This window comes from Chlorocebus sabaeus, chromosome 4 (genome assembly GCF_047675955.1).
Source record: "Chlorocebus sabaeus isolate Y175 chromosome 4, mChlSab1.0.hap1, whole genome shotgun sequence".
NCBI classification, from domain to species: domain Eukaryota; kingdom Metazoa; phylum Chordata; class Mammalia; order Primates; family Cercopithecidae; genus Chlorocebus; species Chlorocebus sabaeus.
In genome coordinates this window covers 79,524,749-79,550,301 of record NC_132907.1, presented here as the reverse complement: position 1 = coordinate 79,550,301, position 25,553 = coordinate 79,524,749, and the positions used below count along the sequence as shown (strand labels likewise).

At 45.3% G+C, this 25,553-nt stretch overlaps 1 protein-coding gene across 1 annotated transcript in view; it reads right to left on the bottom strand.

Annotated features, from left to right (window-relative positions):
• The window catches only part of ANKH (ANKH inorganic pyrophosphate transport regulator), a 153,577-nt gene that overhangs the window by 22,624 nt on the left and 105,400 nt on the right, over positions 1–25,553 (bottom strand). Inside the window, exons 3-8 of the mRNA XM_007961244.3 lie at positions 21,971–22,089; positions 19,362–19,445; positions 14,605–14,775; positions 12,702–12,836; positions 9,440–9,532; positions 4,891–4,986 (exon numbers count right to left, since the gene is read on the bottom strand). Of these exons, the coding sequence (XP_007959435.1) occupies positions 4,891–4,986; positions 9,440–9,532; positions 12,702–12,836; positions 14,605–14,775; positions 19,362–19,445; positions 21,971–22,089 (698 nt within the window). The remainder of the gene's footprint in view (positions 1–4,890; positions 4,987–9,439; positions 9,533–12,701; positions 12,837–14,604; positions 14,776–19,361; positions 19,446–21,970; positions 22,090–25,553) is intronic.

Sequence of the window (25,553 nt, the reverse complement as noted above, 5' to 3'; positions counted from 1 at the left end):
CACCATTGCTCCATCTGTAAGGGCTCACCCTTCTATAGAAGTACACTGCCTTGCTGAGAATTAAAAAGAAAATTTTATATTCGAGTGCTATTTCTTCCACGGCACTGAAACTTTATTTATAACACTGTGATAGCTCTGCTTCCACAGCAGTGAAAACCGAAAGAGCCGGGCTGGGCACCTGCCTCTTTGAGGTGGGACTCGGGTCAGGCAGCACTCAGCAGGTGCAGGGATCCCTGGGGCCCGGGCTTTAACTTCCTTAAGGGATTGGAGGAGCTGGTGAGCAGTGAGCGTCTGCAGGCCCAGGGTATAAACAACGTGTCTTCCCTGTTGCTTTCAAACTCATTCAGGTGGTGGGCCCCACGTGGGTTCTTGGCAGAACACGGGTGTGTATTGATACGTTAAAGTGAAAAATGAGTGATTTTTATAATTTTGTGCCAAATCAGATTACCCTTTATAAGGTTCAAGTGATAAACAGTAGAAGAGATCAAGATTTTGAGGCAATCTGGTGGGAGGGATAAGTACAAATGAATAAAATTCTAGCAACTTATTTTGTTTCCTGAAAATTGGAAAAATATTTCAGTTTTTGAATGCTTGTAGTGGCACAGGTTAGTCCTGGGTTCTGCAAAGACCTTGTTGAGGGGCACTGCGTTATTCAATGAATAAAAAGCAAAATAAAAATAAGAAGCAAAGTAACTTAAATCTAGTCCTGGTACTTCGATCACATGCTACAGTGTCAATACCCCGTCCCCAAAGAAACCTTTGGCAATAAGCATGTAAGTGCTGGCTCAGGTTACCTGTATCAAAATAGCTCATGTTCCCTATAAATATATACACCTACTAGGTACCCACACACACACAAATTAAACTACAAAAATGCAGACACAGGGCCACACTGCATAAAGTATTATATTTCTAAGCAAATCCTCTACTCAAATGGAGAATCTAGAAATAAAATAATAGAGATGTCTCATGAAACTAAAAGGAGATAGACTCTAACAAAAAACAAAAACAAGTGAGTTCAATAGTTGGAAGTCTGGTTCATCAATCCATGTGGCCTTAAGAGACAAGAAGATTCCTTCCTTTCAGAAATCACGGTTGTTAGCTTGCCAGGCACCCAAAACAAAATAACACAAACTGGGTGACTCTGAGCAACAGAAAATTACTGTCCCACCATTCTGGAGACTGAAATCAAGGTGTGAGCGGAGCCATGGGTCCTCTGAAGGTGCTAAGGAAGGGTCTGTTCCAGGTCTTTCCTGGCTTCTGGTAGCTCTTGGGCTGAGGCAGCAAAACGCCAGCCTACACAAGGCACTTCCCCTGTGTACATGTCTGTATCCAAATTTCTTCCTCTAAAAAGGCACCAGTCATATGGGATTATGGGCCCACCCTACTCACCTACCAAAGCCTCATCTTAACCCTATTTCCAAGTAAGGTCACATTCTGAGGTACTGGGGGTTAGGACTTTAACGTAAGAATGTTTGATGAATCCTATTCAACCCAGAACAATAAAGATAGAAGGTTCCGGGTTGAATGCAGGTTCACAGTCTCCCTTTAACCACCCACTGACTGCAAAAAGCAAGACTCAGAAAGATCCAGAGTAAAAACCTATTTTAACTTTTTTTTAATTTTTATTTTTAAGAATCAGATCCTTAAATACAAACAGTCACTGACCTCAGATACCCTTGCACTCTACTGCGTGAGGCCACGTGGTTTGACTGGCACACTGTGGCAGCGTGGCCAGGCTTCCTTCTCTCTCTGCCTCGAGTGACAGCAACACCTCCACATCTAGCAGCCTCCACGTGTTGAAGCCAGTGAAGTCAGTTATTCGGGGGCCGGTGGATGCAGTCTGGGGGTCCTGGCACAATCCCATGACCTCAGTGTAATCGGAATGTGGGTGTGCAGGGCCAGCCCTGGACAGAGTCCCATCCACACCTGCCATCTTGAAACAGGTCAGCTCACCAAAAATCAACAGTTGGATAACCAATTTGACCAACCAACAATTTGTCAAATTTTCTGAGTTTTAAGATCTTGTCTCTTTTTTAAACTCTTCTAAAGTATATAGCAATTTTTTACTGGCAGGATTGGCAGGGCCCCAAGGGCTGAGAGGGCCCCAGGGTCTCTGGGGCCTCCACATTCTCCCTGTCTATACCCCTACCTCCGCCATTCCGCTCCAGCTTTCTCTGACTCGTCCCCTCCCCTTTTTCTGATCAGTCTCTTTCCCTTTTCCTTCTGACCTTCATGCTACTCCACCTCTCTGACCTTCAGTCACTCTCCTTTCCCTGATCCTCGTTCTCCCCCTTCTCTGACTTTCTCTGAATGTGGCATCCCAGGGGTGCTGGGTATGGTCGTGTAGGTTGTGCACTGCACAAAAGTGTCCAGTTGACTCTACTTGCCAAGATCCGTCTGGAGAGATGCCCATTTCTATTGTGTGCTAATGGTTTGGGGAGACCTTAGCAGAGGCCAAGCCTGTGCTTTGCATGGATCCTTGTCTATAAAGGGAGAAAGAAAGATCTCCCTTTATATTTTTTTCTATGTGTCTTTCGGTGAAAATTCCGTTAGCCAAGATGTTGGATCAATTGATTGAATCATCGTAAGGATGGTGTATGTGAGACTCTTCCTAAACCACAAACTCAAATACTATGGTTTTTAATTGGCAAGAAACCACCATTTCAGGCATGGTGGTGAGTGCCCTGATCTGGAGGCCTAAGGGCCAATATTTGTTCCTACTCTCTGGGAACAGTGAGGTTCAGAGGACAGGGTCCTGGAGAGCACGCCCTGAAGGCTGGGCTGTAGCCGCTTCTATTACTGGATACTTGGACGAGTCACTTGTCCGGTGTGAATCATTTCCTCTTCTGAAAAATTATGGGTTTTGACTAGTTCATCTCCAAGTTCCTTTCCGACAAAGGGTTCTGAATCTCTATTTCTAGAAGGTGAAAATTTACCCTGAGAAACTTCAAGTCACAGATGGTTTTTAGATAGAGGATTAGAATAATAAATAAAGCCTCTACCTGGGAAATGTAAGCACTTTCCCAGATTACAAGTCATCATCATTTCAAAATAAACTTGCTGCAGAATAATCGTTTTAGAAGTACAAATTACGCCCGTGAACTGAAAGAGAGGAGAATGTCCTTAAGCTCAATCGGTAAAGCTCTCCATCAGATTCAACTCTAGCTGCGGGAAGATGTTAAACAGTGTGAAAGAAGAGAGAGGAGGCGAGTTTCGGGACTGCAGAGCCAGCGGCAGCCAGGAGTTGTCAGCTTTATAAGCAGGTGAGGTCCAAGTCATAGGGCCTCACAGCAGAGTCAACCTTGGACTTCTAGCCATTAACAGAGTCTCCAAATGCTGAGGTCTGTTCCTGGAATAGAAACCTGCTCTGTTCTGCCTAAAATGCTCTTTTAAATGGTTTCAAAGTTGCTCAGTGTTTTGCTAATGTTTTAGGGAACTATAGAAAAGCTTGCACACCACAGAGAGAAATCATGCTAGCAGGGGAGCAGGGCTGTGGGGAACCGGCCCCGCTCAAACAGGCATTGCTATCAGAAATTCTTCTGCAGTGAGGCAGTGCTGGAATAGGTTCCCAACGCCCCCATGTTCCACAGGGACAGGCTGGCAAAAGGGGCTGTGTTGGTGGTGACAAGGGCAGCTGAGGACACGAGGTCATGACTCGGCAGTGTCAGAGGTCTTCTGTGATGGGCACTGCCCTTGTGCCAATCTAATTAGGTGTTGGATCAACGGATCAAATATTAAGCTGCAGGCTTTCAAAATGTCCATTAAAGGTTTAAAATGTATGCAGGCCTTGATTTGAATGGCCCACTAACAGAGCTCATCAAGCTCCACGGTTCTTGTGATGACGGTAAGAAGGAGCCAGCTCCTGTGTGCCCGTTACCGGCATAATCCAACACCTTCACGGCCTTCGGTCCTCTTTCTTAGTTATTGACAATGACAACTGCACACATCTTGACATTTCTGCAAATACTTCTATTGTATATGTGAATGTACGTTTCTACAGGATTTAATAGGACATATGTTGTCACAACAATAAACATGGAAAGCAGAACCAAGTTCAAAAGACCTTTATTTCTTTTTATCCTCTTCTCATCTCCATCTTTATAACCCAAAGGGCACAGTCTCCAATGGAAGGCTGTTTATAAAAAACAGTAGGTTTTTTGCCACTGTTGATAAATGCGCTAAATAACCTTCAATTATATACCACGTCCTTTGGACTATAAAGCATGCACCTAATTTCTCCATGTTTTTTGAACATTATCAATGTTCAAACACACCTGAATTACTCGCAGGGGCTTGATAATGAAGGATGTGTGTTGTTTATTTAAGGTTGTGCATAGAAATACTGACAGGCTTTGCTGCTGACACAGTGTCACACATGCTTGCTCACAGCTGTATCCTCAGCAGATAGAGGGGCCTGGGATCCCACAGGGGGTCCATGCCTTTGGGCATGCGATGGCCAAGTAAGTAGGCTATGTCAGCACAAACATAACTGGAAAGGAATTTTTACTGGGGAAAACTGAAATAATGCTGATTAAATTTGGAAAAGAGACAGGGATGGTTGTAAAGTTGACTCTTGATGTTTAAAAAGTGGGCTGGAAATTTTTCAGCAAGACAAGTGTATTATTCCAATTAAAGGCAACCTCTTCATTTCTGCAGCATTTGAGAAGTCCCAAGAAACGCCTGAAGTAGGTCCTTTATTCCTAGACTCTAGGGCCTCCTTGAATAACAATCGTTCACATTTGAAGAAGAACATGTATTGAAGAGGTTGCTAATTAATCTAGCATCACGTTACATCGTGGAAAATAAGATTTCCCCCTTTAAAATAGCAACTTGCCCCTTTACAAAACCCAAACAGAGAGAAGAGACAGAGAGAGCCTCTGTCCTTACCGTGAGTGACAGAGCCATGCAGACGAAGGTGAACTTCTTGATGTGGGCTGCCGTGACTGTGTTGCTCGTGCTCACCAGTTTGTTGCTGGGGTTATTCTGGGGAAAGAAAACCACAGTCATGAATGGGCCCGGCTTATCCTTGGCTGAACCCACCAGGGGATCTTGAAGAGCATCTTGCTTTTGTTTTATCTGATGTGTCTGAATTAGAGGTTTCAAGTGACAGTTTGCCAGGCAGCTGTCATGTTGAGTGTCTCTCGGGCAGCTGTCAGGTCCCTGCACAGGATCATTAACCTGAGTGAATTCTTGACTCAACGTCCTGCAGCATCGCCCAATTCAGTCACCTCCCCTAGGCCTGGGCAGCCCACCTCGCCCAGTCCTGGGGCTTCGGCTCTGAAGCCTGCTCCTGCCCCATGCACCCCGCTCCTGGTCCCAGCAGACCCTGTATCTGGCCACCATGGGCATCTCCCTAAATGCCATGGCCCTGCTCAGGGGCCTCCAGGGCTCCTCTCCTCCCTACCAAATGGACTATAAATCCCACCGGGCATTCAAGGCCTTGTGCAATCTGACACGGACTCACCTTCCAGCCGTGACTTCTCTACTTCTAGCCCAAATGGGGCTTCCTGCTCTTCCCCTGACACACCTGGGGCTTTTGTTCCTCCTGCCATTGAATCCTGATTTTCAAAAACATCCCTCTTTCGAAGGCGCATCATCTTCACAGCCCATCTGTTCCCAAAAGCCTCTCTGACCTTTGACCTCCAAGCTGGGCCCTACCTCCTGTAAAGCCCGATGACCCTGGAGCTCTCTGAGGGCAGGCATCACGTCCTGTCATGCGTCCAACCCCAGTGAGGCTGTGCTTGCTGAGATAACGCCCTGCGTGTCTCCCCTAGAAGCACTCAGCACAACATCTGAGTAGAAGAGATACCCCAAGAGCATCTGCTGCACTGGATTTCAAGCACGACTGCGGGGGGCTCAGATGTCCCCCAGTTTGGCAGTCAAAGGAGCCTGCCGAGGCTCTCCAGCTGCAATGCTAAGTGTGCTTCTCACCTCCACGAAATGAGGGTCTGGCCCCCGGACCACAAAAACTGGCAGAGAAAAATAATCCTGGCCTCATTATGGACCTAATTAGTCCCAGAGCCGACTCACAAAAACAAACCCTGAACACTTGGCTCCGCATCCAGCCTCGTGAAACACACACCCACAGCTACTACAGGATTCACTTGGAAAAGAGCTTGTGATTTTCCTTGACTGGGAGGCTACGGTCATTTCTCAAATCCCTGCCACTACCAGGACCAACCTCTGAGTGAGTATACGTTTTCTTAATTCTAGTCTCTAAAACATATCTGTTTTCTAGACTGCTCTATGGCAAAGTACAAGTCCCAGTGGTTGGAGACCTCCATCTCCATTCACCCTGGATCTGTTAGAGGACCGCTCTCTGTAAGAGCAGTGCCCTGCTGGGTACGATGAGAAAGAGGCCTATGTTGGAAGGAATTAGGGAACCTCAGCAAAACACACATACTGCCATGGGGACAGCAATGTACCACAGCTCCTTCAGGGGCACTGTGATTTGCAAAATGGTACATATTCACATGAAGATCATTGGAATAAACCAGCAGGTATCATTAGATTAGCACTGGTGTTTCCGTTTGTTTGCCCAGTTGGCTCAGAAGCATCATTTTTTGCAGATAACTGAACATTAGAGAGAATCTGCACTAGTGGAAACCTCTCTCAGCTCATACTTAGCTAGAACTCCCAGAAGGTATGTGAGAAATTTTAAATCTCTGATTCTGGAGCCCACAAAGAAGCTAAGGATTTCAACTGTCAGTGCAGCAAATTCTGGAAGTCCACATGGAGGTGCCTAAGATTTTGGTGAATAGACGGTATTCACATAAATGGCTGGCGTGGCTCGCTGGAATGCTTGGAAACAATGGGCGAGGTTTTAAAAGGATTTGGAGTAACTTGAAGTTCTGGCTAGAGGTATGCTCGTTAAAGGAATTTCTTTTATAGCTCCTAGCCTCTGTGATCAAGAATAAAACAATGTTTTTCTTGGATGCTCTTACTGAAACCATACACTGTTGTATTGTTAAATTTTATGATTTCAAGGTGGCCAAAAATAATCTCAGATGAGACCTAGGCAGCCAGAAGGTTCTAACACTTCAGCACTTGCCCTTCTCATCAGTTTCATCAGATGATCACCTTATTCATCAGGAAGTAGAACTGAAATTTAGCAAAAAGACATACATTCATGTTGGTTTTCTAGGATTTACTTCTATACACACGTGCCTTGAAATGAAAACAATGATTTCTATCTACAGACTGAATTAAACCCACTCAAACACAGTGTCTGCTCTCTCCAGCAAGTGACTCATGCCTTCTGAGTCCACTCTCAGAGGCCTATGAAGCAGGAACCAAAAGCATTTCTTAGGAGATCTCTGCATCTTGATGCTGCAACAGAATATTCCCAGTAGCTGATGGGTCCTAAGTCACAGTCCACTAGGTGGCAGGTTCTAAGTCACAGTCCACTAGGTGGCGGGTCCTAAGTCACAGTCCAGTAGGTGGCGGGTCCTAAGTCACAGTCCAGTAGGTGGCGGGTCCTAAGTCACAGTCCAGTAGGTGATGGGTCCTAAGTCACAGTCCAGTAGGTGGCGAGTCTTAACTCACAGTCCAGTAGGTGATGGGTCCTAATGGTCCACTGAGGAAATTTCACACTCAGTACAGGGTTCGGGGCCTATCGCCCATTAGCTTAGGCAGGGGACTCCCTCACTGGTTTTCAGGTGGGTTACCCTTCCCAGGTGATCCTCTATCTCTAGGGAAATAGAGGATGCAAGTGATAGAGACAAGGAAGGGTGGCCTGGGGGCTGGCAGTGGAAGAAAGTCCTGATAGGGAAGTGGGAGCAGGCTGTGTGTGGGGGTGGATGTGTGTGTGTGTGTGTACAGGCATGCCCTAACAGAGAAACTGCTCGGGAAGTGCAGGAGCAGAGGAGGAGGAGGGCAGATGTGGGTGATACTCCAGACTTGATCCTCCGTCTCCATCTCACACTTTCAGAGATGCTTGGGGGGATGCCCTTGGGCCAGGCTGTAAGGTATGGTGGGGGAGAGGGGGTCCCCAGTCCCTGCTCCCCAGGCCTCGCCCCTCCCAGAACCCACAAACGGTCTCAGGGGGGCATTCTGAAAGCTGGTGGCCATGTGAAGAAAGGAGGGAAGCCTGTAGCCGGGGGCCTAGCCTTGTTGTGTGGCTTCCCAGGGCTTCCTGTGCCCAGGAGAGGTTAGGCCGGTGGTGGGGGAAGGCGGGAGGGGCCGGCATTACCCAGGGTCCAGTGCCAAGCTGCCCATTCTGCCAGAGTTGAGCGCTGTGGACACCGCTGGCTAGGAGGCTTCCTTTCCTCACCTCACAGGCTCTGGCTGGGATAAGACAGCGTGATGCCGGCAGTGGCTGCTAGTTCTGCGGACATTCAAGGCACAAGAGGCGCCCTTCGTGGTAAGAAGTGGCAGCCTGTTTGCCTCCTTCCAACGTATCATTTAAAACACTGTAGACTATTTTTGGAGTATGTTTCACCAGCCATTTGTTTTAGAGTATTAATAAAAGTCTATAGGTTTAAATCATAACGCTATAAAATAGACCTTTTTTTTTTTTTTTGAGACGGAGTCTCGCTCTGTCACCCAGGCTGGAGTGCAGTGACCGGATCTCAGCTCACTGCAAGCTCCGCCTCCCGGGTTTTTACGCCATTCTCCTGCCTCAGCCTCCCGAGTAGCTGGGACTACAGGCGCCCACCACCTCGCCTGGCTAGTTTTTTGTATTTTTCTTTTTAGTAGAGACGGGGTTTCACCGTGTTAGCCAGGATGGTCTTGATTTCCTGACCTTGTGATCTGCCCGTCTCGGCCTCCCAAGTGCTGGGATTACAGGCTTGAGCCACCGCGCCCAGCCAAAATAGACTTTTATTGAATGACAGCAGGACAGTGCTGACTGGGTCACAAGTTACAGGGCAGAAGGGTTATGTGACTCTTGTGGCTGGGGAGACACAGCAGCTGTCAACAGAGGCTTTCCACTGGAATACGTCTGCCATATCAAAACACTGGACCCAGGTCTTGCCTATGGCCAGCTTGAGCACGCAGGTAGGCCAGCCCACAGAAAGAGAACCACATCCTCATGAAGCCAGGAGCACGGCTTCCTGCCTACACCTTAGCCATCTGGTAGGGGGTCAACAAAGTATTCATTTAAAGAAACAAACCACAGAAATAAAATTCCATAAATTGATTTTGGGGGAAGTTTATTTTCCCTTTCGCAAACAAATCATTACTCAATGGGAATAACCTGAAAGTAACTACAGACGATCACTTTGGAAAAGCATCGCAGGATCAGCGTCAAGGCAAGCTTCAACTTGCCCCTGTTATTTTCTGAGGAAAATATTCCTTCAACGCCCCCAACGTCACATTAACCTTACAAAGGGAAGCAGGACTGAGGAGCAACAAAGTGTCCCTCGTCAGAGAGCCCTGTCTATCAAGCAGTCATTTCAAAAGCGTGTTTCAGACACGACACCGCACGGGTTCTCACCTTGTCGAAAGCAGGATAGACAGCACGGATCTCCGTCAACCAGCCGTATGGCATGTGACCCACGGGGTACGTGGCTGTCAAAATCGCCACGGCCTGCAACAGGAAGAGGTGGCAGAGTTAGCAGGGTATCAGCAGAAAGTCCTCCAGGAGCTACAGCAGGTGACAAAGCACGCCGGCTCAGGTGTAGCCACTGAGGACAGAGCCCTCCACACTGGGGGACAAACATCAGGCAGGCACGGGACAGCCCGGGACGGGGGGAACTGACAGCAAATTGGGCTCCTAGGGGCAGGCACTCCGCCGCATCCTTGACAGTGGAATGAGCCAGCCAACAAAGTGGATGTGAAACAACGGGGATGCATCATGTTTTATGCGGATGCAACGAGAAAGAGGTGCAGACCACTGGCTGGGAAGCCAAGAGTCCTTTTATTTTTTCTCCTTTTTTTTTTTTCTTTTTGAGGGAGACCAGAGTTTTATTATTATTCAAATCAGTCTCCCCGAGCACCGGGGTCAGAGATGAAATCACAGGAAGTCAGAGCTGTCTTCTTGTGCTCAGTCAGTTCCTGGGTGGGGGCCACAAGCTCAGATGAGCCAGTTGATTGATCTGCGTGGGGCCAGCTGATCCATCAAGTGCAGGGTCTGCAAAGTAAGCACTGATCTTTGGAGCAGCTTAGGGAGGGTCAGAATGTTGTAGCCTCCGGCTGCATGACCCCTAAAGCATCATTTCTAATCTTGTGGCTAATGGTAGTTCTACAAAGGCAATCTAGTCCCCAGGCAAGAAGGAGGTCTGCTTTGCTCTTACCATTTTTGTTTAAACTATAAACTATAAATTTCTCCCAAAGTTAGTTTGGCCTATGCCCAGGAAAGAACAAGGATAGCTGGGAGTTTAGAAGCAAGATGGAGTCAGTTAAGTCAGATCTCTTTCACTGTCTCAGTCATATTTTTGCAAACACAGTTTCAATCCTTCCCTTTGGGTTTTATTACACCTTAATCTTAAAGTGTAGGCTATAAAGATGGGAAAAGACCATCCACTGCTCTGAGACGCCAAGATTTCAACCCAGGTCCACCCAACTCCAGAATCTTTGCTCATTCCATTGAGCTACACAGAACCCTCTAGTCTAGCCCTATTTATTCTGGATTCTCAAAATGAAATTGCGAGCCCTCCCTGCTCTCCGGAGGGTCTCTTCCTTGGGATCCACCTCTAAGCCTCCACTCCATCATCCTTCAGGGACGCTGACATTTTGCGTGGTTGTTGATGGCTCTGTGCTACTCTCCTTCCAACCCAACTCACTCCCAGTCTGTTTGGTCAGTATGGCCCAATTTAGATTTTTAATTTAAGAAAATTAAATACACATTTTGTGCAGAAAGCTATCAATGTGTTTCCATGAAAATATGAGTTTCTGACCAGACTTGGTAGCTCATGCCTATAATTCCAGCACTTTGGGAGGCTGAGGTTGGAGAATTGCTTGAGCCAAGGAATTTGAGACCAGCCTGGACAACAAAGCGAGACACCGTCTCTACAAAAGAAATTGAAATATTAGTTGGGCATGGTGGCTCAGGAGGCTGAGGTGGGAGGATTGCTTTAGCCCAGGAGATTGAGGCTGCAGTGAGCTATGATCGTGCCACCACTACACTCCTACCTGGGTGACAAAGCAAGACCCCACCTCTTAAAGGAGAAAAATACAATGACAGTTCCTTCCCTATGTGAATGAAAAGGAAGAAAAGTGAAAACAAAGCATCTAAACCTACATCCTGGCAGTGTTCAACTCTCTGCCTAGCCTGTGAAGGAGGAAAGCCAGCTTCATCTGTTTTAATTAACGAAACGGCAATGCCCGGAGGTTCCAGGAACATGAGGCAAGTCCCCAGCAGTGTGACAGAAGTGTGGTGTGGCGTGGTGTGCTAGAACAAAAAGGAGCGTTGGGATCAGGCAGACCTGGATCCAAACCTTCACATCATTGCTCCCCAGCTGTGCAAAGCACCACCTCTCCCACAGCTCCCCTTCTTGCTCCTCTGGTGGAACAGTAAGAATAATATCCATCCCATAGGGTTATTGGGGAGTCAAGGAAATGTACATAAATGCCTGGCACATGAGCAGATGACCAATAAATGCCAGCGCTGTACCCCACTTGCTGTTCCTATATGCCATTGAGGGCAATTTTCAAATGGCTCTAACGTATACTTGTCCTTTTTCTTTTGTTAAAGGGGAGGATGGAATTCTAGCACACAGGTGGAGGGGGTTCCATACTTTTTATGAGAAACTTGAACTGAAGTATTCACGAACAAAAACTGTGTGTTACAGTAGCCACCCAAGATGACGCTCATGACTCAAAAAACAAAATCCAGGAACACACTGAAGCAAGAGAAAGTGTTCTGCTTTGGATTTATGTGCTTCTCTTTCCAGGAGAACATGAGCAGCTTCCCAGGACATGGAAACTGGCAGGGACTCTGGCTGGAGACATGCTGACAGTGCAGTTAGGGCTCCAGACCGCTCCCTGCAAGGCAGCCCCTGGACAGGGGGCCCTCGTGGGCAGCCATGAGCCTTCCTCGGGAGCAGCAGTTCCAGAGTTGGAATTAATTCTCCAGAGGGCAGTGGAGGAGGAAGCCAATGAAGTAATTCTATTTGTTCAAACCCAACTTGAAAGAGGGAAAAATGAGTCAACTCTTTCTTTGGAGTGGCTGCCAGTTTCCAGAGAAAGTCTGTTCGATCAAGGAGCTCCCCATCTGAGGTGGGCAGGCCAGGCACGGGTGTGGTGGTGACGGGTGGGGTGGCACATGCATGACGATGAAGGGCAGCTGAGGGCAGGCTGGGTCAACACAGAGGCAGCGGCCCTGCAGCCACTGGGTGTGTCCCACTCGGCTGCCACGTGGCATGCTCCATCATCCTCTGCCACCACAGTGAAGAGGCTGGTGCTGGCTCCGTGGACGTGGAAAACGGAGTAGGAGTCAGAAAACCTGGATTCTAACACTAGCCCAGCTTCCAGCGAGTTCCGTGCCTTTAACCTTTTCTTTCTGTGCCTCAGTTCCTCATATGATAAGCAAGAAGGATGTATGACATGCATGACAGGCTTTCTCCCATAATCATAAAAATATACAATTACATGATTATACGTCACTGAATGAGATCTTTATGGTTTCCTAGGGTGACTGTCATGTAATTTAAAATTGGAGAATTACTTGAGCTCTCAAGGAGAACTGGACATCAGTTTCGGCACCCCCTGCCCCACCAAGCTGATTATAAGCCCCACATCCCCAAAGCATGGCCTACCTCTGTGGCTGCAGAACTGCCACCAAGGTCCCGGGAAACAAACAGGTTGACAATAGGCCGACTGATTCTCTGTGTGGCCAGAATGAGAGCCAAAGGCCACCAGAAGCTCAGCATCTTTCTTATTGTTGCATCGCCCTGCATTAAGAAACAAAGATAAAAGTTACCTAAACTCTACAAGTAGAATGGAAAAAACGATTCAGAATCAAAGCTTTTCCTTCGTATGTTAATCATGAGCCAATTCATTATACTTGAAAGTAATATAAGGAAAAGTGTCTGCAGACAAGCCAAGTTGAATTAAAATAAAATGTTCAGTCTTAATAGAAATTAACTGAGACAGCTGGCAAGCTGCTGTGAAATTAAAACACACACTGAAATTTAATGGATCCCAACCACTCTTTTCCATACTGGGACTCAGGGAATCTCTAACCAAGGTAGAACCCACATCTAGGGCCTGAGAAACAGGTTTGAAATTAAGTCTTCGTTAATCTCATCAAATGGGCTGGCTAGAAGCCATGTCAGGAAGAGGTAACTCTTAGAAATAAAAAAGTTATTATAATTTATTTTGGAATCAGCTCACAAAAATGTGCCTAATTATTTTGGCAGTGTAGAAATTGACTACAGAGGTTCTTATTCTCGGAGCTCTCATAGACGTCATGTAAACTGTTCAAAAGCATAACCAAAATAAAGGCATGTAAAGAACAAGGGATTTCTAAGACTTCTGCGGCAAAGGTGTGGGATATCTTTAAAGCCTGGCTTTCATTATGCAATTTTGGTTTTGATTGTTCACAAGGGTGAGAATTACATCACAGAACCATCGTGGCCACTTTATTTCCTTTTGCTGGTGGCTAAATGTTAAGAGACAGATTGTTACCATCAAGACCAATTTGTGGTTGGCCTAGTGATGGGATAACTAGATAGGATTTCACTGACAGCCTGACCTTGGATGGAGGTAAGTGGTCAAAACAATTACTGCTTGACACCACAAAGTAATGTGTGGCCCAAGTGGGGATCAGGGTAAGGTGAGGGGATGAATTTAGGGCTGTAGATGCCTTACAGCTAAATGCAGACAAACCGAATGATGTCTCATACCTATGGGAAGGGAAAATTAGCACACACAGAAATCAGATACGGTTTATACTTACAACAAACAGAATGCTTTGGTCAGCTCTCTAAGGTTCTCTATCTCACTCCTACTTGTTTCTTATTCAACTTTCAGGGCACAGCAAGATCTGCCTCCTCCAAGGAGGCATCTTACACTACATCACTACGTTCCTTCTCCCAGTGTTAGTGGCTCCTAAATCCTCATGCAGGTGATGTGCTGTCTCAGATGACTGTTTAATTGTTGCTTCTGTATTGTTCTGACATGCCAAATGGGATATGATGCTGCTTGAGGGTAGAGACCATATCTCAAAATTTTCTGTGTTGCCCTATGGTACCTAATGTTGTACTTGGTCCCCAGGAGGTACCTGAATAAGGGACTGGGATTGGCCATTGAAGAAAGTATAAACAAAGCCTGGATCCCTGCTATAAAATTAAACACAGTGAAATGTAAACTCAAAGGTAACGTGGGTCCTGAAACCTTTGTTGACTGCAGAATAACTTAGAAGAGCAAGAGAAACCACGAATGTCGTATCTCTTCCTTGGCCACAGATTCTCTGTGCCTCTGTCTCCTCCTGTGGGATAAGGAGGCTGGACAGTGACATCTCAGATCACATCCATCTGTTTGAGTTCATTAATTCTCCAACTGTCTTTCCTGGCAGACAGCTAGCACTTGGCCTCTGGGTATAACATCCTGGCTAATTTCATGTTTTGACGTCACTGATTTCTCATTTTCTAAGAGGTAGAACACAGTTTTATTCTGCTCCGAGTCTCAGACAGACTGCAGTTGGGTTGGCAGACGTACCCCCAGCTCCGGGCCACTTCTGTCGGGGATGATGTCGTGGATGTTCTTGTAGTAGCCCAGGCACAGGGTGGTGCAGCGCACAAGCGCGCCCATGTACAAGGAGAGGATGGGGATGAGCAGGGGCTCCCGGCATTCCAGGTGACTGTGAAGCAAAATGGCTACAAAAACAACCTGAGAGAAGGGAGAACGGGAACAGGTCAGAGGGGAGAAGCGGCAACTGATCGACAGAAGCACAGGGCCACGCTCTGGAACCTGAGACAGACCTCTGAGCAAAGATCTTGACTTTTATGCAAAGAGAGGCAAAAACTGGATGGTGACCTAGTGTCGCTCTCATGTAACTCAGGTGCAGATGTTTGCAGTTCACTGGAGGGGCACACTGATCATTCTGTTATACCCACCATGAAAATTCTTTCAAGCAACTACAAACATCTTTCAAGGCATTGTTTTTAAGGTTACTGCTTAAAAATAAATTTATGCAATATGTTTTCACGAATCCCTTGGCAATGATTGACTGGAACATATAACTGTTAAAATAATGACAGCACAGAAAAGCACTGCATGTTTGCACCAAACCAAGAGATTTTTTGTACTATTGTGTGAAACCCATTAATTTAGTAAAATTAAACAAAAACAAAACAAAAAAACACCCCTCGAGAATTGCCACTGAAATTGGAGGCATTATAAATAATTTCCATTTTACCATTGGTGATTGGTGATTACTTGCTATTTATGCCAAGATGGTATTTCGAAGTACTGTGCATGGAATCTATTTACTCATTACCAACTTAATATAGCTTTTCCCTCTTGAGGCTGGACACTCAGGTGTGTATGTAACACACACCAGAGAACTAGGGTACATTTAACAAAGAAAAAAACAGAAGTGATCAATGATGTATACAGGGAAACAGACAGTAATGTTTATAGGATCAAAGGCACTAAAAATGGGCTGGGTGCCATGGCTCACACCTGTGATCTCAGTGCTTTGTGAGGCTGAGGCTGGAGGATTGCTGGAAGCCAGCAGTTCCAGACCAGCCTGGGCAACATGGTGAGACCCCATCTCTATCAAAGATTTTTAAAAATGAGCCAGGTGTGGTGGTGCACACCTGTAGTCCTAGCTACTTTGGAAGCTGAGGTGGGAGGTTCACTTGAGCTCAGGAGTTTCAGGTTACAGTGAGTTTTAATTGTGTCACTGCACTCCAGCCTGGGTAACAGTGAGACCCTACCTCAAAAAAGAGCCACTGAAAATTCTGCCAAAAAACACCAACAGTAATAATTATAAAACAACTTATATTAACATTTAAAATACTAACCTATAAAAGTAGAATAGGTTGAAATAACCAGAGTCAGGAGAGAATGAAATTACAATAATGTTTATATCTCTATTCAATGGTACAGTCTCTAAAGCAAGCTTCACAATGTATTAACCTCCCTGTCCTGAGAGGTTAAATCAGAGAATCAGCCCAGCTTTTGTCTAGAGTCCTCCTGGGATCCAGTCATTCCAAAGACCTCAGAAGCATACTGAGAACAAAGGCAGGACAATGCATATTCCTGAGCTACATCAACCTTAATGGCTAAATATCAATGGAAAAAACAAGCTGAAGCATGTAAAAACCAGGACTGCAGCGGTGGGAGGGCCAGTGGGAAGGAGTGTGTGACTGAGGAGGGGTAGTCAACAGAGAGAAGATCAGGGAAGCTGCCTGCTGTGTTTAATGGCGGGAAAGTCATTAGTAAGAACCATCTAGGTGGGCTGATGGGGGTGGAAGTCAGCGTCAAGTAGGTAGAGAATGAAAGGGAAGTGAAAAAGACAGTGAGTAGAAGTCACCCTCCCAGGAAGTTTGGCTATAAAGTGACAGAGAAATGTAGCTAAAGAGTTAGGTGAAATACACAGGAAGCTTCTTGTTGCTGTGTTAACAGGGCAGAGATTTGAGCACGACAGGACAAGGGAAACGATGCATGAGAAAGCAGGGAACAGGTTCCTGAGAAAGCAGGCCCTGGATGGGGGGAGGGACACTTCCTCCCTTACAATGAGAAGAGAATGGGGAGGATGCAGGGCTGGAAGGTAAGTGTGTAGGTTTGTTGGCTGGAAGGTGATGAATTTGGTTGCTGCAACTGACTCTGTGAGGTGGGAAATGAGGTTATATGTTGGGAGGTGAGAGGCAGAGAAACACCCTCTGAAATAGTTCCTACAGAGTCAGCAGAGGTGAGGGATAAGTTTGATCAGTTTGTTCCATGGTGTAACCTTTTGCAGAAGCACCACGGAAGTCCAGGAAGATGCGTAACACAGGGTTGGTTCAGAGGAATTTTCTCGGAAGGCTGAGATGAAAAGGCAGGAGATAAGGGAATTTACAGGAATGCAGGGGATGTACACATTATGATCTGACCAGCCTTGGAATGTCAGCTGACCTTCAAAGGCAAGGGCTGATGATAGCAGAGGAGTTACACGATGGAAATCCGAAGACGGCAAACAACCTTGAGATTTCTCACCTTGATATCAAGCAAGCTAAGAAGGTCCAGATGACCAGGGAATAAAACAAAAACAGCAATATGTTTTCACGAATCCCTTGGCAATGACTGACTGGAACATATAACTGTTAAAATAATGACGGCACAGAAAAGCACTGCATGTTTGTACCAAACCAAGAGGTTTTTTGTACTATTGTGTGAAACCCATTAACTTAGTAAAACTTGCAAACAAAACAAAACAACCCCCCCCTCGAGAATTGCCATTGAAATTTGAGGCATTATAAATGATTTCCATTTTATCACTGGTGATTGGTGATTATGTGCTATTTATGCCAAGGTGGTATTTCAAAGTACTTTGCATGGAATCTATTTACTCATTACCAACTTAGGTATGTTTTCATACCTAACAAATATTTTCAGGTAATAAGTGGAAGCCTGAGGGTAAAAGACTTTAAAAAGAGAATTTATTCCCCTAGCCAAATTGTGGTAGGAACTCAAGCAACAAGGTTTAAAATAACTACTCCACCAGGCACAGCCTGAAGCCAGATGGCATCTGAACTTGGCTTTCACGCTCCCACTAACCAGATCTGTTTATTCTGAACTTGCAGGCCTTCCCTCAACAGGCAAGGGCCAGGATCAGGTTTAAAACAGAGGAGGAAAATGGCTGTAGGTGTATTGGCAAAGTCTTTTTCAGAGATACGCTTTTCTTCTTCTGTCCTTGGATGGCTACTATGTTTATTTCAGGCAAAGTTAAGGAATTTTTTTTTTTTTTGCCTTTAAAAAAACACACATCTACAAATGTGTGCTCACAAATGCTCACCAACTTGCTGATGCCAGTGTTTGAAATTAGAGAGGCTTACTGAATTTCCAATGAAGTGATTAGAGTGAATAAGGCAGTCTAGTTCATCTCACAGAGGACACAGACAGTAAGACTGGGACAAAATTCTCTACTCACTCTTAAGAAAATTAACAAAGACATACCAAAGAATGATGGTTGCTAGTATTGCTAGTATTTACACACACACACACACACACACACAATGTGTTAGTAGAAATCCATTTAAACTACTTATAATAGTGATCCATGGAGTAAACACAATTAATCTGGAAATTATTGGTCTTCATACTAACAGTTCGACAGTAGATTATTTCAAGAAGGGGGCTAAGAGATCAGGGTGTGCAAGAAAGGAAAAATGTATGGAAATGTTCATAGAATAGAAATGAGACTGGTCGTGGTGGCTCACGCCTGTAATCCCAGCACTTTGGGAGGCTGAGGTGGGCAGATCACCTAAGGTCAGGAGTTTGAGACCAACCTGGCCCACATGGAGAAGCCCTGTATCTACTAAAAATACAAAAATTAGCTGGGCATGGTGGCAGGTGCCTATAATCCCAGCTACTCAGGAGGCTGAGGCAGGAGAATCACTTGAACCTGGGAAGTGGAGGTTGCAGTGAGCCAAGATCATGCCATTTGACAAGAGCGAAACTCCGTCTCAAACAAAAAAGAAAAAGAAAAAAGAAAGAAATGAGAATTTGGAAGGGCATGTAGAGATATAGTCTAACCTCCTCCTCTATGAAGAAATCATTCTCCCAAATCCCTGACTGTAGGAACTTAGTCTAACTTATAAATCATAGGAAGTCAATCTAATTTTCCACTAAAATTGTTCCTGCTCTATCCTTGGTAGAAGAAGAAAGGACAGAAAGCCAGGGTTGAGTGCCAGGGCTCAGAGAATTGGACCCAACAGAGAGTGGGATGTAGGCCTTCTTCTCAGACAGCATGGAAAGGCAGCTGAATCAACTTCCTGGTTCTTTCTAAATGTGGGGAAGTGACCTGTGAATGGCAGCTCTGCATGGTAACAACAGAGGATTATAAGAACGTTTAAGAATAATTCCTAAGAGCCCTCTCTCTAGAACACAGTGACATAGTGTTAGGCCACACAGAGGGCACCCAGGCAAGTGCACAGTGACCCTAAGACATGCCAAAAGGTACTAGGTGTGACTGTAGAGTCATCTCACATGCAAGCTCTTTAAAAATAAAGGTCAAAACCTCTTTATTTAAATTTAAATTCTTACAACCCGTATTCTAGCAAGATTATACATACTTTTATTACAGCGAGTTTCCTTTTCTCATCCATTTAGCAGATATTTATTGAGGTCCCTATGTGATATAACAGTGCTGGCAAAACCAGGTCGAATGCAGAAGGTACTGCACAGTGAATGAATGTAAATCACACATCAGTTACACATGCCAGAAGGGGACTCTGAGGAGCTCTGATTGACACACAGACCATATTTACCTGAGCTATGACATCTGAGATTGAGGCACATCCCACCAGGAAACTGTATTTGTGTTTTAAGAGAATGCCAGCATGGGTCCATGCCTGCCAGAAAGAAAAGAATTTGGCATGAGATACACCTTCAGGATTATGCTGTTTCTGGTTGATGCGATTTACTGGACATTCCTGAAATACACTTTATAGCCCCTCAAAGCCTTAGCGCCAAGGTCTGATAAATCTTTGGTTGGTAAAATTACCGTCACTTGATCTGGTGGCTGGCTCCACGTTAGAGTTTTCCAGTGGAGTGAAGGACTGCATGCAGGTATTTATTTAGCACCAACTGCATGCAGACTGGTGCGCTATTAGGTTTGTACGCCTGGCAGGAAAGCTGAAGGAATACCAAGAATGGAGGAAACACAATCTCTCTCTCTCAAGCATCTTAGTCCCAAAGCAGCATCCTTCCCACGTGATGCACGTCATCATGAGGGCCCTCATTTGGGTCTGAGTTATTACAGTCATTACCGGCGCTCACTGACTGATTAGAGTCTACTGTTTTCTTGCCTTCAAGTTTGGGCAGGATCTGACCTGACACTTTGGGAGATGAGGAGGAAGGTGCTATGAGGGGAGCAGATGAAAAGTCCGGGGAACAGCAGGTCTGGAGAAGGTTTCAAGTTCATGACGGGCTCTGTTTAAGGATCACTCTTCTTACCTTCAAAGTTGGTTTGGACTGACACAGAAATGACATTTCATCTGAGCTACGCACAATGCGACAAGCAGGGTCTATTCCCCAGGTCCCTGTCAAGACCTAGCAGAGCAACAGCTAATTCCCTGCCCATCTGCAAATCACGGCTGTGGGCTGGCTTTGTTGTCTGACAGCCACCATATAATAAGCTTCCTGGCTTTAAACATTCTCTCTCCAACCAATACATCAGCGCCATGCTGCCGGGGTGAGGGGGTGGGGAGGGAGGAGTTGATCTGGTCCTTATAAATGTTCATTATTTTCATTTTTATTAGCCATCTCGTGCTGTTATGCCAGGGTTCTGGGGGGAATTTACAGAAGAAACATGGAAGAAAAGGGTACCAATTACAAATGCTCTGGTGTTCTGTTTGATTTCAGAAAGTCTCTTATGGCAAATAAATACAGCTGAAAGGACATGGAATACCAGGTCCTTAAGAATCTGCGATTCACTTTTACTAACAGTCCTGAGTTCCTGGAATTCACCGTATAACTGTAACTCTTCTATGTGTGTAGAGTCCCACTTCCAACACAGATGGGAGGACAGACCTCAGAGCAACAGCATGGACCTGGCCAAGAAGCTGGGCTTCGACTCTTTAGAGATGTCAGAAAGGCCACTTCCTTCAGTCCTCTAACTGGGCCACCACCATGGGCTAATTCAGGCACTGCAGGGAAGCCAGTTATGCACTTACATCATGCATCTAACTGCATATAAACCTGAGGTGGGGGTGGTAAAAAACTATACAGACTAACATATTTTTAAGTCTCCCTCCAAGAATAATTCAAAATGGAGCCAAAGGAAAGGGTTTACTTTCCAGCACTGGACCTTACTGGAAAACATATACATATATCTATTTTTTTCCTTTTTTGCTAAGTCTTTTTTATATTTATAAGACAGCAGAAGAGAATGAAAGCGCTGTTTAAGCACTCCTCGGTATCATGACAAAGAATTTATGGAAGTGGGCAGCCCTGAGCTAACGGGGTAAAGCTGGTTATTAAAATAATGAATCCCTGCCAGTATGTTCAACAGATTCTTACTCTGAAACTGTGGGTGTCTGTGCCACACAAGTGGTAAGTTTATCAGAAAGTGATTCTGATCCTTTGATCCTGAGTATATCAGAAAAGAACTGTGTATCTGCATCAAAATTTTCAAATGGGCTTTCCTGCCACCTACCAGAACTTGTGGCAAAATTAAATACATTGACAAGATGGACTGGTTAAAAGTCAACAGACAATTGGAACCTGAGTACTCTGCTGGTGGTATAGCTGCTATGAAAATCAGTCCGCTATATCCTCAAGAAATTAAAAATCACATTTCCATATGATCCAGCAATTCCACTTCTGGGTATATACCCCAAAGAACCCAAACCAGGGACTCAGATATTTGCACACTGATGTTCATAGCAGCATTACTCACAAGAACCCAAAGGCGGAAGCAATGCAAGTGTCTATCAGCTGATGAACGGATATACAAGATGTGGCCTAGACATTCACTGGAAAGTGACTCAGCCTTAAAAAGGAGGTAAATTCTGACACCTGCGACTACATGGATAAACCCTGAAGACACGCTCAGTGAAATAAATCAGTCACAAAAGGACAAGTGCTGTATGATTCCACTCTTTTGAGGTATCTCAAGTAGTTGAATTTGTAGAGTTACAAAGTAGAATGGAGGCTGCCCAGAGCTGGGGAGGGGGCAGACAAGGATTACTGTTGAATGAGGACAGAATCTCAGTTTTGCAAGACGAAGAGTTCTGAAGATTGGTTGCACAGCAATGTGAATGTCCTTCTTGCCATTAAGCTGTACACACAAAAATAGCTAAAATGGTAAATTTTATATTATGTATATTTTACCACCAGCTAAAGAAAAAGAAAGCCAATGATCTTCTCTACTCACCATTGCATCCATGAAAGGAAAGGCGGCGAGGTACAGGAAGGCCCTTCTCGTCTTGCTCCCCACCGACTCGTCCACATGGTGCAGTTTATTGATAATGTAGTATCCTAAATCACTATAAGCTGCAACGGGTCAAAAGGCATATGTGGAAATATTTAGAAAAGGATATCTTTATATTCTTTTTATTTCAAAAGCTTAAAAACAATTTTAAATGTAGTATTTGTTCGTCGCAGAAAAATGAGATACGCAAATAGAAAAAAATGGTCTATAATCTCATCCCTCTACCCAGAGTACATCACAGCCAATGCTCTGGGTTCTAATCACCAAGTTCTTTTATTGTTCTGTGTTTTAACATAAAAATGAGATTGTATTATACACACATCTTTCCATGATATGCTTCTACATTTTATTTCTTTGAATTCCCTTCAATGAACTTAATTTCTTTTTGAGAGTTTGCTGAGTATCAGCTTGCCCAGTCTCCTACTGTTACACAGTTAGGTGGTTTCCATCATTTTGATACTACAAAAGAATGCTTGGTGGCTAGGTTTGAAGCTAAATGTTTACACATATTCTTAATTATTTACTAAGAGAAAATTTCTAGATGTTAATATGCCTTTCCATAAAACTTTAAAGCTAGCTTTTTCGCACTTGCCAGTTCTTTTGTTTCACTTTTTGGGAAGAGGGTGGCAACTTAGGGTATAGTCCTGCACGCTGGAAAATGGCATTGCAGAGGTGCTTTTGTAGTCCTTCCAATATCAGAATTTGTTACCAGTGACTAGAACACAGTAGGCAGTAAGCCAGTACGGGCTGAATGAATGCATATGTGTCAAATAGGAATAGGGAAGAAGGAGAAAGGTCTCCTAATGTATTAGTCAGGAATCCTGACAGATCTTATTACCAAAGGTTAAATAAAATATTGAGCTATTTTTTTACCTCATTGATAGAGGTTTAGATTATATATAAAAATAACAGGCCAGGCAAGATGGGTGACACCTGTAATCCTAGCACTTTAGGAGGCTGAGGAAGAAAGATTGCTTAGCCTAAGAGTTTGAGACTAGCCTGGGCAACATAGTGAGAGACTTGGTCTCTAGCAAAAAAAATTTTTTTAAATTAGCCAGGCATGGTGGGACATGCCAGTAGTCCCAGCTACTTGGGAGGTGGAGGCAGGAGGATTGCTTGAGCCCAGGAGTTCAAGGGTACAGTGAGTTATGATCGTGCCACTGTCCTTCACCCTGGGTAACAGAGTGAGACCCTGTCTTTATAAGAAAGAAAAGAAAAAAGAAGAGGAGAGGAGAGGGGAGGGGAGGGAAGGGGAGGGAAAAAAACAAAAGGAAAGGAAAGGAAACAGGAAAGGGAAGGGAAGGAAAGGGGAAAGAGAAGGAAAGAGAAGGAAAGGAAAGGGAAGGAAAAGAAAAGAAAGACAAGAAAATAATAATCTTCATGTTTTTCACAGTGTCTTATGAATGTTGTAAGAGTAGGTGTGCCTACAGTTTTCATTCTCTTACAACTATGGGTATTAGAGGTGTGAGTAAGTGGTTTCAAGAGGTGGGAGGCTGGAATGACTACAATCTTCAGAGAGTGAGGTGGGCCAGGTCGAGGAGAGTGAAGGAGGAAAGCTCCTAGTCCTTCCAGGCAGGGTAGAGGTGAACAACCAGAAGGTCAGCTGCCAGGTGAACAAAGGTGCCAGGTGTCATGGTAGCAGGGCCATTAGAACCACTGAGGCATCAAGAAGAGAAATCCAAGAGAGGGCATGTCACGTGGCAGAAAGAAAAGAGACCTGGGAAGATGGGATTAGTTATAGCAAGGGACATGGATGGAAGGAGGCAGCTGTGACGTCCCTGTCGTTTGGATCAGAAGCTGTGCAGAGATGAAAAGGGGATTAGTAGAGGTTTGACCTGGGAAGGCAGGGAGGGAGAGCTCCTGTCTGATTTTGTGGCCAGGTAAGAATTGCATTCAGACATGAGCTAAGCTGGCTTAAACACAAAGCCAGAATGAAGATGTTACTTAATCATACAAATGGTCTACTTTGGGTGCTGAACTGTGGAAATTTTGTTCAAAGTTTATTGTTGCTGCTGCTGTTTATTTGCACATGTGTTTTCATTCAGTGAACAAATGTTCACTGTGCAGGGATCTGCAAGGAGACCATCCTGACCTTGCCCACATCGCTGTCCCCACACCCACCTCTCAGCTGAGGCCACTGGCAATGGTAAAGGCAGCTGTGCCAGGCGAGTAGAGCAACGAACACAATGCCAAGTGCAAGAGCACAGGGCTGGCTAGGAATAGCTCATGAGCTAAAATCCCCTGGTGAAGGTTACGGTCACTATAAAACACCAGCTGAGGGGACCTGACTGCTGTGGCTGAAGCTGGGGACTATGGAATTGGTGAAAGGGGAGTATTATAAGCTGAACTACGTCCCTTCAAAATTCAGATGCTGAAATCCTAACCCCTGGCATCTCAGGATGGGACCTTATCTAGCAATAAGGTCATTGCAGATATAACTGGTGAAGATGAGGTCATACTGGAGTAGAGCGGGCTTTCAATCCAGTGACCGATGTTCTTACAAAACAGACATTCAGACACAGAGGTAGATGCACACAGGGAGAATGCCGTGTGAAGATGAAGGCAGAAACCGGGGTGAGTCTTCTACAAGCTGAGGAACGCCAAAGATTGCCAGCGAACACCCAGAAGCTAGGGGAGAGGCCGGGAAGACAGTCTTCCTCACATCTCTCAGAAGGAGCCACCCCTGCAGCACGCTGACCTCAGACTTCCAGCATCCAGAACTGTGAAACGCTCAATTTCTGTTGCTTAAACCACCTGGTTTGTGATACTCTGTTACGGCAGCCCTGGAACACAGGTACAAGCAGCTTCTGAGAGAGGGAGAGAGAGGCTTATTTTCATGTTAAACTCTGGGGTGGCAGGAAGATCGGATGGGACATGTGAGTTTCAGCAGCTGAGAGCAGGGCATGCAGTCTGCTTGAAGTACCCAGAAATACAGAGATCAATATACATAAGCTTCCCCCTGCTGAGAAGAAAAAGAAACTCATCTGAGGAAGGGCAGCCCCTTTAATTATCAGGCCTAGAGATGCACTGAAATGTGACAATGTGTGACAGCGGTCACGTCTCACTCCCACCTTGAGCTAATAATGACCTTGAAGCCACTTGCTATGTGGGCTCCAGATGAACTGATGCCAAGTAGCCATAAAATGCCATATGCTGGACACCACAATCCATACCCTATACCATAAATCAATGAGTATTCCCGTCAAGCGGCTTCGTGTCGGCCCATTCCTTGTCCCCTTTTGCCTTTTTTGAGAGGGAGTCTCGCTCTGTCTCGCCCAGGGTGGAATGCAGTGGCGCAATCTCAGCTCACTGCAACCTCCCTCCCTGAGTTCAAGCAATTCTCCTGTCTCAAGTAGCTGGGACTACAGACATGTGCCACCACACCTAGCTAATTTTGTGTTTTTATTAGAGATGGGGTTTCACCATGTTGGCCAGGATGGTCTTGAACTCCTGACCTCAGGTGATCCACCCACCTCAGCCTCCCAAAGTGCTAGGATTACAGGCGTGAGCCACTGCACCCAGCCCC